At 48.7% G+C, this 15,142-nt stretch overlaps 1 protein-coding gene across 1 annotated transcript; it reads left to right on the forward strand.

The window, feature by feature from the left end:
• Positions 1 to 242: 242 nt before the first annotated feature.
• Positions 243 to 14,176, forward strand: RFC3 (replication factor C subunit 3). The gene is made up of 9 exons (XM_054586665.1): positions 243 to 427; positions 2,561 to 2,698; positions 5,119 to 5,186; positions 6,303 to 6,400; positions 7,188 to 7,369; positions 9,013 to 9,149; positions 9,232 to 9,330; positions 13,076 to 13,145; positions 13,901 to 14,176. Exons 1-9 carry the CDS (start codon positions 341 to 343, stop codon positions 14,090 to 14,092), a joined length of 1,071 nt encoding a protein of 356 aa, XP_054442640.1. The 5' UTR covers positions 243 to 340; the 3' UTR covers positions 14,093 to 14,176.
• Positions 14,177 to 15,142: the final 966 nt, after the last annotated feature.

Raw genomic sequence — 15,142 nt, forward strand, 5'->3', positions numbered from 1 at the left:
AGGAAATTAATCAAGGAGAGTGGCTTCTCTGAGATTCGCGGAGCTCGGGCGCCTAGAGTGTCGGAGCCAAATTTCAAATTCGGTTACCAGTTTCTGGGCTATCACACCCCGTGAGAACAAAGGGAAAGGGATTAAATGAAACAATGGCTAGACACGACCACGTGGCCCTGGCGCCGCGCGGTAAATTCTGTCTGCACTAGGCTTCCGTAGTCGCGTACGCGCTCGCGGCCGGCGGTGACGTCACGAGGCTGGCGTCTCGCGGGAAAAGGGGTCTCGACGTCCGGGCGCAGGGCGGGCGCGCGCGGGACTTTCAAGCGTCGGAGCAGGAACGCCAGCTGCCATGAGCCTCTGGGCGGACAAATACCGGCCCTGCTCGCTGTCCCGGCTGGACTATCACAAGGAGCAGGCGGCCCAGCTGCGCAACCTGGTGAGCGGGCGCGGCGGGGCTGGCGGGGCTCGGGCACGGAGAGGCTCAGGGCCCGGGGCCCAGGGCCGATCCAGCCCGGGAGCCCCGCGCCCTGGTGGAAGGGGGCGGGGTGAGGCTGCGTTCTCCGCTGCCGCTCGAGGCGCCGCTAGTCTGGGACCCGCCCGAGGCCGGTGGAACCCCGCGGGTTGAGGCAGGGTGCGGAGCCCCTTCCTCGGGCCCAGCGGGAGGAGAGGCCCTCGGAGGCTCTGAGCGGAGAAGGGGCGTCGCTCTCCTGGCGCTTTCACCGCTGACTTCAAGTTCCCTGGTGTCGCCGTCCTTCCTTACAAGTAGGAAGGTAGTGCCTCGATTCGTTTCTGAGGTCACTCCTGATTCTGCAGTGAGAGGTGGTATCAGGTGGTTCTGGAATGTAACCCCTTAGGAAGATCCCCGCCCCCATCCTGATGCTTGTTTTTACGTTGTAGTTTATAAAAGGGGATGATGGCCCTGTGCTGGGATAAGCAATCGGGGTTTTGCGGGGAGTGGACAGGGAACCAAGGGTCTTAGGAAAACTCTAGTGTCTGTGGAAGCCACTTACCCGCCCCCTTTATGGACCTGAAAGGACCGTGTGCTGGTAAACGTGTTTTTGCTCAGCAATTACAGGTATTGTCTAAATACTTTGTAAAAACGAGAAGGAACGGTAAAAAAGGAACTCCATCCTTTTATATGAAAGTCGTTAGAAAAGTTGATAGCGTTGTGGGACAGGTTTTTTCTCCTCTTTAATGACTTTGCCTGTGCTGTAGTTTAAAATAACATCCATGATACCCGTCGTCTTCATTTACCGGCAAATTGCATTTTCCCACAATGGCTTTCACTTGAATTTTCTTAGACAAAGGATACATTGTGTTTTATTTTCTATGACTTTTTTTTTTTTAAGTAGAGAATTTGGAATAAATGTTTTGGACAAAAATTTAATATATTCATCTTACGTGTTAACAGGTATGCTTTTAAAAAATATGTACCCGTTTCATGGTGAATCTGCAATTTAACAAAACTATGAAACATGTAAAGCATAGCCTTTGTTTTTGGTTAGACGGAAGTTTAAAATACAAAGGCAGGCAGTATTTGAGGAGCATGTACTGTTTTCCATGCCTTGTATTAGGTGAATAGTTTTTTCCTGGAGACAATTGAAATCTGAGGTAATAAGCATTTCTGTTTAGATGTTTTTTTTCCCTGTAATGGTTATTTACAACTTTCGCTCCCCAAGATTTCATACACCTGAGGCCCAGACGTGCTCTCTGCCTTTGTGCTGTGGATTCCTAAACCAACCTGATCATCAGAGCCACCTGGGGAGCTCGGTCGAGCCCGGGCTTCTCCTTTGCCATCCCTGTGTCCCGTGCTCCCGGCCCGTGTGCACGCAGACTGACTCTGCCTCCCGGGTTTGCACTTTGTCTTGAAGACACCCCTAAGCATGGGAAATGCCTGCTGATTCGTATCCTCCCTTCCCTCCTCAGGCTTCAGCAAGGATTGAGGAGAATCAGCCCAGGAGACTCCAGCTTTGGCGCCCATGGTTGGGGTGGGGGGCGCGGGGCGTGGGGTGTGGGGTCAGTGCTGTGGTGTGTCTGGCACCAGAGTCCAGCCTCCCAGCAGCGTCAAGCCCCAGTGCCCAGAATGGGATTTACGGTGATGATATGCTCTGCCTTTTGCTTCCCAGCAGGATTTTTCTTTACCTCCCCAGTGAACCAAATGCACTCACTTCTTACCAAAGGGACTGTCTGTGGAAGCCCAAACTAAGGCAGGCATTGATCTCAGTTACTGAGTCGTAACGGGATGGACCGGGTCCAGTAATCAGTCTTTCGTTTTGAAAAGCTCTCCGGGAGGTTCCGGCATCCAGCGGGTGTGGGGGTTCTTTCTTTCCAGTGCATGGTGTCATAGCAGGCGTGTCCTGTGCTAGGTGTGCAATTATGTGATGTTAGTGCCAGGAGATAATCAACGTTCCATAAGTGATTTTTAAAAACCACTGTGCACACATACATACACATATATTTGAAGTTTCTAAGGTAGAGACGCAAAATATCAGCACTTAAGACGTTTAATTCTACCTAGAACCTCGTTGTGTAATTAAGGAAAATGCCTTGTGTTTTTTTTCCCTCCCAGGTGCAATGTGGGGACTTTCCTCATCTGTTAGTGTACGGACCGTCAGGTGCTGGTAAAAAGACGAGAATTATGTGTATTCTACGTGAACTTTATGGCATCGGAGTGGAAAAATTGAGAATTGAACATCAGACCATCACAGTAAGCATTTCACTCTGAGGCCCTCTAAATACTGGGTTGGCCAAGAAGTTCGTTTGTTTTTAAGTAAAAATACAACAAAAAGTTTTTCCCCCCAATAACTTTATTGAACAGCACATTCACCTTTTTGTTCCACTACCTTCTGCCATCTTTCAGGCAACTTCATAATTCCATCTTCCCAAAACTTTTTTTTTAGCAAGAAACTGTTCCAGGTGCCTTTTGCAGTCTTCCAGGAATTGAATTATTTTTTCATTGAGAGTTTTATAAAGACCAAAATAAATGAAAATCCAAGGTGCAGTGACTGGTGAATATGGTGGATGAATCAGAACTTCCCAGCCAGGTGTGTTGGGTTTTGCCTGGTCATCAAAGAAACACGTGGTCTTGTGTTATCCTGATAGAAGATTATGCGTTTTCTTTTGACTAATTATGGACACTTTTTCATCGAGTGCTGCTTTCAGTTGGTCTAATTGGGAGCATACTTGTTGGAACTAATCGTTCAGTTTTCCGGAAGGAGCTCATCATAGAGGACTCCCTCCCAACCCCTCCATATACACAATATCCCCTTCTTTGGATGAAGACCAGCCTTTGGTGTGGTTGGTGGTGGTTCATTTCACTTGCCCCCACGATCTCTCCATTCCACATTGTAAAGTGTCCACTTTTCATTGCCTGTTGTAATTTGTTTTAAAAACGAAATGTTTTCATTACTTATAAGTAGAGAATTGCATGCAGAAATATGGTCAAGAAGGGTTTTTCCATCTAACTTAGGTGGAACCCAAACATGAGAGTGATTAACAACCAGGCTGGTGCAGATGATTTTCAACACTTGATTTGGATATTTGGAGTATATCAGCGGCTGTCTCCCATGTGGTAGAATGTTGATTGTTCTCACTTAATATCTTGATTTGATCACTATCAATTTCAGCTGGTTTGCCTGACTGGAGCATCATCGTCCAGTGGGAAATCTCTAGCACGAAACTTTACTGTGACAGGTTGGATCAGTCACAGCACCTTCTCTACACACTGCACAGCTCTTTGTGTGTTTCAGTTGTGTTTTTACTTTTCTTGAAATAATAAAACATAATATGCTGAAAATGTTACTTTTTCCCTCTTCAATATTAAAATGGCTACAGAAAAGTATTAAAATGACAGCGGTCACGATACAATCTAACAAAATTATTTCAAATGAAGCTGAAGACAACTAAGTGCTATTAGAGCCATTATAGGGAAAAACACCAAGCAAACTCCTTGGCCAACTCAGTATTTCTTATGATATATACATATTGTATATTTATCAGTTTGCAAGAATGGAGGCTTGGTATAAAGCCTACTGCAGATGGGGAATGTTGGGGCGGAGCATTCATTGCTGGGGAGCAGTGAACTGTTAACTGTTTTTTGGATAGGGAGGCTGGTTACACATAAGTTTAGAAAATGTATTCCCTTCAATTCAGCAGATTCTTCATTGGGAATCTGTTGCATAGAAATGAAAGTAGCGCATGAGATGTGTTTAAAGGCAAGTGTGTTAATTGTGGGATTGTTTGAGATACAAAAGGCAAGAAGCAAGACGCCCGTCAGAATGACTGTAGGGTAAGCGGAGGCAGGCTGGCCCCTCGCCCAGGGGTCTGGGGAGCTAAGGTGAGGCACGTTCTCGTGGCCTTGACGCTGGGCCCCGTAAGTGCTCCCATAGCCGTGGCTGGGCCCGTGTGTGCCGAATCTCAGCCCGTTCTGACTCCCTGCCGGCTTTGTCTCCAGGACTTGGGGTGGGGGCTCCACGCTGGGACACAGGTAAGAGAGGGGACCGGTGACATGCAGTGTGGCACGTGGGGACCGCCTGCCCTTGAACAAAGGATGTCCGGCATCCCCACGGCTCTGTGAGTGTTCTTCCGTCTGCCTGAGTCTCTAGTGAACCTGTCCGGCCTTGGCAGCGGCAGCACAGGCCGGTTTGGAGACATGTTAGAGGTTAAAATGTACCTGTCACGTCCTATACCAGTTGCCTGAGAGGAGGTGCCTCGATGTTGAGTGGAAAAAGCAAAACAAGTATGTTTGTCTCGTATTTTTCACAAAAGCGTTGGCATTATATAGAAACACATGGAAGTGTGTATGCGTGTTTGTGTGTGTTGTGGAGAAGGCTGTAAAAAAAAACAGGCTGTGTGCAGAGGTGATGCGCTGACAGCGAAGTGGTTTGGAGATTCTGGAGGCAGAGGGAAAATGTCTCTAAAATAGGAATGCGTATGGCACAGTTTGTATAAAAACACGCCTGTCTGCACAGTGATAAAAGAATGGGTTAATGAAGTTAAAACGGTGGTGCTCCTCTCAAGTTTTATTTTAGTAACATAAATTGTTGAATAAACAGCCAGTGAAATACGGAAAAGAGGAGAAGTAGCTAATAATTGAATGTTACAAACATCTATTTCCTTTGTCCATAGACTCCATCTAAAAAGAAAATTGAAATTAGCACCATTGCAAGCAATTACCACCTCGAAGTGAACCCCAGGTAAGCTGCTACTGTCTGGCAATGAGCGTTTTCAGAATAGTGGTTTTCAGATTGTTTTTTAAAGAGCAGGACTCTTTCTTGAAGAAAAATTGTGTATGAAAACCCAGTACATAAAACAGATAAAAGCAACACTGCCCTGTGTGAAACAGCCAGAACCTTCCACGGTACCTTCTCTGAGACTCCTCATTCTGGTAGTTTTGATAATTGAGTTTTCTTGCTCTGTAGAGCTCGGTGTTTTACACCAAGTAGATTACATAGGTTTGAAAAAATGACACCGACTCATTCAGAACCGGTGGGCAGAGTGCGCCGAAGGCGTTTGCAGCGTCTGGAGTAAGCGTTTCACAAAGCGAACTTGGGCTGCGGCACCGTGGCCGGGCCTTCGCTTCGGGTCCCTGGCGAGCGGGTGTTACTGCGGCCGCCTGCGGAGGCTCGCGTTCCGGTCCGAGGCCGGGAGACGCGAGGAGGCTCGTGCTGCGGCGGGAAGTAATCGGCGTGGCAGTGATCGCCGCGGGCCACCGGCGCCCGGGGCGTGCGGGGCTGCTGGGGAGCGGGCCAGGGTGCCGGCCAGGGTGCCGTCGGGCTGGCGGGCTGGCGGCTCTCCCTGTCGGGTTGAGGCTCAGCACTTGCGCTGGGGTGCGGGGCGGGACCTGGGTGAGTGACAGGCAGTGCCTGCGGTGAGGCGGCAGCCTCCCGCCCTCTGGCTCCCCCTTACACGCAACTGCCAGGCCCAGGGAGTGGGCGCGCTGTCCGACTCGGTGGCCCGCAGGCCTCTGCTGTTCTGGGGATGGGGAAGGAGGACGGGTGTTACATGTGTGTCAGAGACTTATTTTTCTGTTTTGAGTAATTATAGATAATTACGTTAGCTGTAACTAACTATAGCGTGGACAGGAGTACTAAAGTACTCGACAAGCTCTTAATTGTTCTTTTTAAGTAACAGTAAACTTAAAATAACGTTTAATATTCTCAGTTATGTTAAACTGTAATTGAGTATTAGAATGTTAGTATTTTTAATAACCTAAAATACCTCAGTTTTAAAGTTTTGTGAATGTAACTAGCTGTTACTAATCTTAAAATTGTAACTACTTAAGATCTTATTCTTAATGTTAATGTTGATAGTGATGCTGGGAACAGCGACCGGGTGGTCATTCAGGAGATGCTGAAAACGGTGGCACAGTCCCAGCAGCTTGAGACAAACGCTCAGCGGGACTTCAAAGGTGGGTGATGGACTGATGTCGCTTTATCGGGCAGACACTCCTCGTGAGGCGTGCGTGCGGGAGGAAGTGTGGTGGGAAGTGGTCTGCTTCATCCGTTTAGCAGATGTGCGTTGACCTTCTGTTCTAAGCCAAGCTTCAGGCTCCTTTTTGGGGTGGGGAATGTGTCAGCGCCGAGCGCTGAAACATTTTCTGTTGTTAAAACACGAGGAGTACCGGGTTTGGGGTCGTCTGAAGCCAACGGGTACTGGGGCGCCACTTCATTGGGTGTAATGGAAACTACAGCAATTGGATTCAGCCGGCACCTGCGCCTCGTTCCTGAAAAACTTTAAGACCAGTTCTTGATGATGGCCACGTAGAAGCTCGCTGTGCAAGTGACCAGAGACCGTTCTGCCTTGTGAGCTGCGTCTCTGTGCTGGTTGTTCTCCAAAGCGTATCCCTTGGAAGGCTGAGACTCGGGGTGTCCCCAGCCATGTCCTGCTGATGGGAAGTGTTGCGGGAAAGTGCAGACCTGTATGTCCTTGTTTTGCCTCTTTATTTTTTTAGTGCATAAAAATAATACAGAGGCTACGATGAATTCTATAGCGAGGTAACCTGTTTAACTGCATTTAGTCTAGATTTGCTTACGCTTATTACAGAATTTTTAAAAATAAATTATTTTCCCTGTACCTATAACTTTTGTATGTCTTTGCCAAAGGGAAGGGTAATTATTTAGGATTTTATGCTCAATAATGAGGAAGGAGGAGGTAGATACTCAGGTTAAAATTTGTTTGGTTTCTCTTTGTCTCAGTGGTTTTATTGACAGAGGTTGATAAACTCACCAAGGACGCTCAGCATGCCTTGCGTAGAACCATGGAAAAGTACATGTCCACCTGCAGGCTGATCTTGTGTTGCAATTCTACGTCCAAAGTGATACCGCCCATCCGCAGCAGGTGTCTGGCAGTTCGTGTGCCTGCCCCCAGCATTGAAGATGTAAGTTGAGTCACACGTTTGTTTCTGTAAAAACATGGTGAGGTGTTTCAGTAATTTGAGGACATCTGTGTCCTGGATGCTAATCATTAGTAGATGCACAAACCAATATATACGAGGTCTGTCCAAAAAGTATCCAGCCACGTGCTGTGAAAGGAGAGAGGCATTTATTGAAGAAGATATGAGACATAGGGCATGACGCCTCAGTCCCCTTCAAAGTAGAGACCCTGGGACCTCACACAGTTCTCCCAGTTGCCATCAGCTGCCCTATCGTATTTTCCTGAATCTCATCAATAATTTGAAATCTGTTCCCTTTCAAAGGCGGTTTTAGTTTTGGGAAAAGCCAGGAGTTGCAGGACACCAAATCTGGGTTTTAGGGGGGCTGAGTCACCTGGATGAATTCATGTTTTGCAAAAAAAAAAAAAAAAAAATTCTGGCTGACACATGATGCATGAGTGGGCACATTGTTATGACGAAGCTGCCAATCACCAGTTGCCCATAGCTACTGCCTTCGGAATCATCCGAATAATTTCTGTTTGAGCTTAACGCAAAATTTGATGCAGATTCGTTCTTCTACTCACTCAGTCATTTTGAATACAGTGGCCGTATAGTGCACAGGCTCACTCAACGCCATCTACCGCCCCCACTGACTGGTACCGTGAAGTTGTCATTGTTCACACACGTGCATTCCAGCCCACTCTCCTTGGCCACCAGGTCACACTCATGTCATGCAACCTGTTCTCATTACATTAACAATGGCTGGACTTTTCCCAGACAGACCTTGTATAGACCAGATGTAAATACCAGATGCCACTGTATAGTGTTCTTTGCATTAAATTATCTTTTACCTTAAACAAGTAGATACTGTGAATTTTACTAAACTAGGTAAAGGTTTGTTACCAGTATCTTCTAACGCAACCTGATGTGTTTGACTTGGGAAGAGGCTTGAATATGGAAGACACGGGCTTTGCCCGGGATGATGGGGGGGGCGTCCTGCTGGGGCCGGGGGCCGGGGCAGCGTGACGGTGCCCAGGTGCGGCGGTGGGTGTGGGGAGAGGCACGCAGGGTCTGGGGGCCGCGGTGGCTTTCCCGGCTGAGAAGATGGTCGCTCACCACTGCGGACCCGCCTCCGCCCACCCGGTCTGCGCATCGGTCATTCTTAGCAGCTGCCAGTGAAAATGCTGGTTCTCACCATGAGCCACTTCCCTGCTCTTAGTAAGTTGAGGCTAGTCTTATGCGACATTGTGTTAGCTGCGAAGTGGTAAAACACCTTTACTTCTGGTTGTAAACGTTATAGGAACGATGCAGCTGAAAGGGCCTGGGAAGCCGCAGCGTCACGGGCCCCCAGCCCTGCGGCCCCGTTCCCATCGTAGGCCACGCAGAGCGCGCCTTAGGGCGTGCGGAACTCTCCTGAGCGGCCCTGACCTGCCACTGATCTGACCGGGGCCCGATCTGCCTCCCGCTGCAGGGCCAGCCGCTGCCTCTCCGGACGGCTGGGCGAGGTCCGGCTCCTGCCGAGGGAGCAGCGGCCTGGCAGGGAAAGGGGGCGACCGGGGACGGGGGGGCCTCTAAAGTCGGTGTCAGCAGACATCATTTGAATCTGCTCTTTGACAGACGGCTCGCTTTTGTTGGTTACTTTATTCCAGATCTGCGATGTGCTATCCACTGTGTGCAAGAAGGAGGGCCTGAGCCTCCCGTCGCAGCTGGCCCGCCGACTGGCAGAGAAGTCCTGCAGAAACCTCAGGAAGGCGCTGCTCATGTGCGAGGCCTGCCGCGTGCAGCAGTGAGTGCGGGAGCGTCGCCGGGCCGCGCCCGTCGGGGCGGCGGCGTCCTCTCCCTGACGGTGTCTTCCCTCCGTCACGTAGATACCCCTTCACTGCGGACCAGGACATCCCTGAGACGGACTGGGAGGTGTACCTGAGGGAGACGGCCAACGCCATTGTCAGCCAGCAGACCCCCCAAAGGTAGATGGGGGGGGGGGGGCCTGCGAGTTTGGGCACATCGGGGCGCAGCCGTTCCGAGTGCGGGCTAAGGGCTGCCCACAGGCACCGTGCGATTTAGAATTGTAATTAAATTTTCAGTCTAAATACTCAGCTTTTAAAGAAAGGGTGGGATATAATTTTAGAAATTTAATGGTTTCTAAATAGTTGATGTGTGGCATCGTAGCCTTTATTAAGCTGTTGACATGTAAATATGGAAGTTACTCATAAATTACAATTCTTGGGAGTTTTTAGTTTTCCTTTTAGGATTTCAGATGACATAGAATTAGAACATAACACAATGTGTCCAGTTTGTCAGTATTGAAAAGAACAACGTATAACTTGATAGTTGGTACCTCATACACGAGAAGGCTCCGGACTGCGAGTCAGACCTCTGGGTCTCCTGTTGATTTCCAGGCACGAGTACAGGGGCTGGTCAGAACAGTTTCGGGTCTGAGCCGTGGTGTCAGGAGGTGTTTTGTGACACGTGCCACCCAGTTGTGCCCTCTTACTCCTGCGGGCCCGGTACTCGCAGTGGCCACTCAGAAAATACTCCAGCACGGGTAGTTTGATTGATGGCCGCTTTGACAGAGAGGGGCAGTCCGCTCTCCTCCAGATCAAGACGGGGGCGGGGCTGTATGTAGGGGGATAAATGGTTATGGAAAAAAATACAATGAAAATAAATTTAGAAACAGGAGTGACGGCCTGAAAGCCGGCTCCCGTGGCAGGCCGGGCGACAGCTCCTCAGGCTCGCGGGCCCGGGGCCGCGGCCGCTTCCGTACTGCCCGGCAGGACTCCGGGCCGGCCCTGGATCGCTTCAGGGAACCGAGGCGCGGGCTGAGCGCGACCCCGCAACCAGGCTTCCCTGGCTCATGTGAATGTCGTCGTGGGAACAGTGTGGCCTGTGCCGCCTCTGGCGTGATCGGTGCATCTGGGGAATCCTAATGTTTATGACAGTTTCAAAGGGAGAGTAGCAGGTGCTCCTGGCCATCGCAGGTGGGGCGATGCAGGTGTGTAGTCACGTGTGAGGGGTACTTAGTATTTCACCAGCGTTTGCTTTGAGTTCCTTTACTTCAGTTATTTTACTTCAATGAATTAATAGCTTTCAACGTGTTCAACATCGTCTCTTCAGAAAAGAAATTGTGACTGTAGGAAAAAGTGCCTTCCATTTTGTGAATAGTGAAGAAATCTCAGCCTTTGAAGACATAAAATTCAAAGCACGTTTACAAGCCTTCTGTAAAGTATATCCACACTGGAGATGACTTCGTTTTGTTCTGACTTTAAGGAAGAAAAACTGACGATAGTAGTAGGACTTTTCTGCTTTTAAGAGACTGAGGTACAGACGTTGCAGATTTGATAATTAGATGCATTTATGAGACTTCAGTCGATTATTTCTTTGCTTAGTTGCGGCTGCTGCTCCCTTCCTCCAGTTTCCACGCAGGTGTTGGCAGCTTGTGAGTGAGCTTGTCTGAGCAGAGGCGCTGCCGGCCGGCCCCTCGGCGGACCAACAGCTGCAGGGGCGGCGGCTTCCCTTCCTGCCCCCAGGGGAGTCTTCTCCCGCCCGGAAAGGCAGGTCAGCAGCACGCAAGGCCAGCGCCGGTGGGCGCTTCTGATTTTCGGCCTCTTGTTCTTGCTGTCACATTCATAGTCTTCTTGATTCTTGTTTGATCTGTCTTAGAATAGTTGTGATTTTCTGACTTGAATAGCTGCAGATTTTTAGTGGATGATACTGTTTCCCCTCCTACAGAAGTTTGCATTCTTTGCCACCTGCAGCCCCCTTCCCCAAGAAATAATGATGTATGTGTAGCACAGGTAGAATATATTCATTTCTTAGAAGCTGAGCCGCAGTAGAAAGGAGCTCAGGTTAAGAGGAGATGCGGAGAAGGTGTCTGACGCAGTCGCAGCTCTGCGCACGGTGCACGCACACGGAGCTGCTTTCAGGGAAAGGCCGCTGTGTGCGTCACGGTCGAAGCGACCTCAGACCGCTCGTCCTGTGTGTCTCTTCCGTGTGTGTCAATAGTCAGGGTTTGTTTTTGAGATACACTGTCATGTCCCAGTACAGTCGAGTCTGAATTAAAACGCTGCCTCGGCTGCGTCTCTGAACGTGAAGTCGTCGCCAGTGGAGGAGCGGGGCTGTGGGAATGGCAGCCTGCAGGGCCCTCCGTCCCGTGCGGGGCTGGGGAAGAGCCTGGGTCCCGCGTCAGTGGGGCCCGTGCCTCCCTCGTGGCCCCGCTGTGGCCGGCTCTGTCGGCCGACTTACACTGCACGGGTCTTCCTCTTGTCGTCTAAGGAGTGGAGGAAACGGCCACTCACAGCTGGTGTGAGGGCGGAGTTTTAAACAGCCGCTCACTAGCTACAGTGTCGTGCACATAGTGGGTGCTCAGAAGAAAAAAATGCTGGGTTTAAAAGAAAGAACCCTTTCACTAACCTCTGTTGTAGCACAACTTCTTACTCCGGGAGTCCCAGGAAGGGGTTTGAACTCCTGCTTCTAAGAACTCTTTCATAAATCACTTTTGATTAATCTGAAATAAAAGAATATCTGTGATATTAGTGAAGATTCTGAACAGTTAAAGTAAGTATATATAGAGATAAAGATACTTGTTTTATGTGTGTTTAGACTTAATTTTCACTGTTTTTCTTAGTGCTTTAAAATGCTTTATATATTTCTTTACTCTTTTCCCTCCCAAATATGTTACGAGAGGCGTCCGGAGTGGAGGGCTCAGAGGCGGAACATCCACGTTCGCGTGTGCAGCTGGTTCCGCGCTCACCTGCACCCTCCCGTGCGGCCTGCTTTGTGACAGGACAGCTTTGTGTCCTGGCCGCATTTCTGTTTTATGCTGCGCTCTAGGCAGCAGCGTCGTAACACGTGTCTTCCTTCTATCCCTTTGTCACTTGTGCGGTTCCCCAGAGAGGGGTTCTTCGATCTCTTGTTCTGGATGTAACTGGGAACCCTGAATAAGAGGGGTGTCTACCTTTAAAAGAGTTCTGAAAATGCTGTTTTCAAAAAAATGAACCAAAACAAAAAGATTCTATGTGTGTATGCTAAGTATGATAAGCCATTTAAGAAAATGCGTTGGATTGTTTGTTTCATTTATTGGGGTGGCCAAAAAGTTCATTTGGTTTTTTCTGTACGATGGCTCTAGTAGTGCTTAGTTGTCTTTAACTTTATTCAAAACAATTTTGTTAGATTGTATTGTGACAGCTGTCATATCGGCTTACATTTAAGAAAAATATCTTACCAAAATTGGTGAATTTTTGTGTAGCCATTTTAATACTGAAGATGGAAGAAAATAAGCAATCATTTTTGGCATATTATGCTTTATTATTTCAAGAAACGTAAAAACTCAACTGAAACGAAAAAAAGATTTGTGCGGTGTGTGGAGCAGGTGCTGTGACTGATCAAATGTGTCAAAGTGGTTTGTGAAGTTTCGTGCTGGAGATTTCTCACTAGATGATGCTCCACGGCCGGGTAGACAAGTTGAAGTTGATAAGGATCCACCTGAGACCAGCTGAGAACAATTAGCGTTCCACCACGTGGGAGAGAGCCGCCATACTCAGGATATCCAGATCAAGACAATTATTAGTGAAAATTTAAAATGTGTTTTAATTTACAGAAAACACTAAACGGACTTTTTGGCCAACCCAGTACAAAGTAAAACAGGAGAGTAGGTACTTGGAAAAATTACCTGTTATTTTTATCAAAAAATATTACTCCTTGTGTTTTACGTAGGCTCCTTGAGGTTCGTGGAAGACTCTATGAGCTTTTAACTCATTGCATCCCTCCCGAAGTCATAATGAAGGTAACTGGGTTTCTCATCTTGAACCTTCTATAAGCATGCAATCTGGACTTTGGCTGGGCGGTCCCGGGGCTTTCCGAGTCCTAAGGTAACACCGCCCCCTCTTACCCAGTTCAGTAATTCAGCGGGTGTTTGTCGAGCCTCTCCGGGCGCCTGAGCACCAGGAGGGGGTGCTGAAGAAGACAGGAGGGGCCGTCCCTTCCGAGCGGTTGGCATTATTCTGGGAGGGACGGGAAACAGGGAAGGAAGCAAAGGGTTCCAGCGTGTTGTAAGGGCTCTGGAGGAAGTGCTGGGGGAAGTGACACCGGGGAGCGGGGTGACCGGAGGTCCGCGGTCGCTTCCCTGGGGAGGGCGGCGTTTCAGCGCCATGTGGAGGGTGAAGGGGGGGAGCCGCGGGCCTGGCTGCTGGGGTTATGTTACATATATAATATTTATATATATATATATATGTAAAAAACCCCTGTTGGTAGTAGTTTATGTTGTCTGTGGATTATTATTATTAATAATAATGTCACTGTAAGCACTCTTGGATTTATGTCTTTGCACCCTCGTACATTTAAGTATTTGGAATTTGGGACATGCTAGCTAATTACCACATGTTACCACATAGAAAAGGCACACAGTCCTTCACGTTGGATGAAGTCCATATAAAAGAATTAAGGATTTCACAAAGGAAAAAAAAACTTATTTAAGATGAATTCGGTTTTGAAGGAGAGAAATCAGAGGTTACTTCTGTGACGGATCGCTGTCCTTCCCAGGGCCTCCTCTCCGAGCTCCTGCACAACTGCGACGGGCAGCTGAAGGGGGAGGTGGCCCAGATGGCCGCCTACTACGAGCACCGCCTGCAGCTGGGGAGCAAAGCCATTTACCACTTGGAGGCGTTCGTGGCCAGGTTCATGGCGCTCTATAAGAAGTTCATGGAGGACGGCTTGGAGGCCATGGTGTTCTGACAGCCGCCGGAGCGTCCTCCCCCCGCGTCTCTTGTCGGCGCTTGCGGTCGGCCCGCGCTGGGACGGCTACAGTAGGGGAAATAAACGCACTGGGCTCGCTCCTGCCCCGTTTGGGCTTTTGTACTGATTCCTGTGCGCGCTGTTACCCATCATTTTCTCAGTTAAATAATTACTCTGTGCTGTTAGTTTAGTCTGTTGCAAGGACACGGCGAGGCACTCCTGAGCCCCCGGGTGCGGGTCCCCTGTCCCCTGTTTCCCCTTCACCTGCTGACGGACGTTGACACGTGACAAAGCAGAGGTTATTTCCTGTCCTCCAGGTGACTGTTTTTGGCCACAGGTATGCTTCAGTCCTGTTGTCCCTCAACCAACACTTATATTTTTGCAGGAAATAGAGGAATTAATTTGGAAACACAATTAACATGCGTATGTAAAAATTGCAGCTACCATTTCTGTTGAGACTGCAAAACTCAACGTTTATGTCAGCCGCTCAGATTCGGTGTTAGGAGGGTCCCTGAGAGACAAGCATGCTTTTCTTGTTTGAGACTTGAAGCATGGGGAGCACGTCCTTCTGAAGCAAAGGCGTGTCATCGTAGTCACTTTTTCAGCAAGTACTGTCGTGTCATTCCTCTTGTCCTTTGGAGCAGTTTTTATTCAGAACTTTGGTTCATGGAACAGAGTTGGCTGGGCAAGTTCGTGTGACAGGCTCGGAATAGTTTTTTTAGTTTTGGGCAGCTACACCACGAAGATGAACTCAAAGAATGTTTTAAGTGTAAACAAGTTAAATTACCTGTATAAGGATGTTGCGGAAACCTCTTGGAGCGGTTTGTGATAAACAGGAATTGTTTAATTGACAGACACAACTACACACACAAAAAACTCTTAACACAGTTTTGGCCTTACGGGGACCTGTTTAGGTCAGGAGAAATGACAGCTGCTTTTGGGGAGTGGGGGTACTAGTCAGGCCCCAATTAGCTGTCTCAGTCCTGAGAGCCCCCCACATTAGGAGGGATATTGGTATTTTAAGAGAAGAACTGGGAAAGTGAAGTGTGG

The sequence above is a fragment of the Pteronotus mesoamericanus genome, unplaced genomic scaffold (assembly GCF_021234165.1).
Source record: "Pteronotus mesoamericanus isolate MK-2021 breed Mesoamerican mustached bat unplaced genomic scaffold, CSHL_Meso_final contig_94, whole genome shotgun sequence".
In the NCBI taxonomy this organism is placed as follows: domain Eukaryota; kingdom Metazoa; phylum Chordata; class Mammalia; order Chiroptera; family Mormoopidae; genus Pteronotus; species Pteronotus mesoamericanus.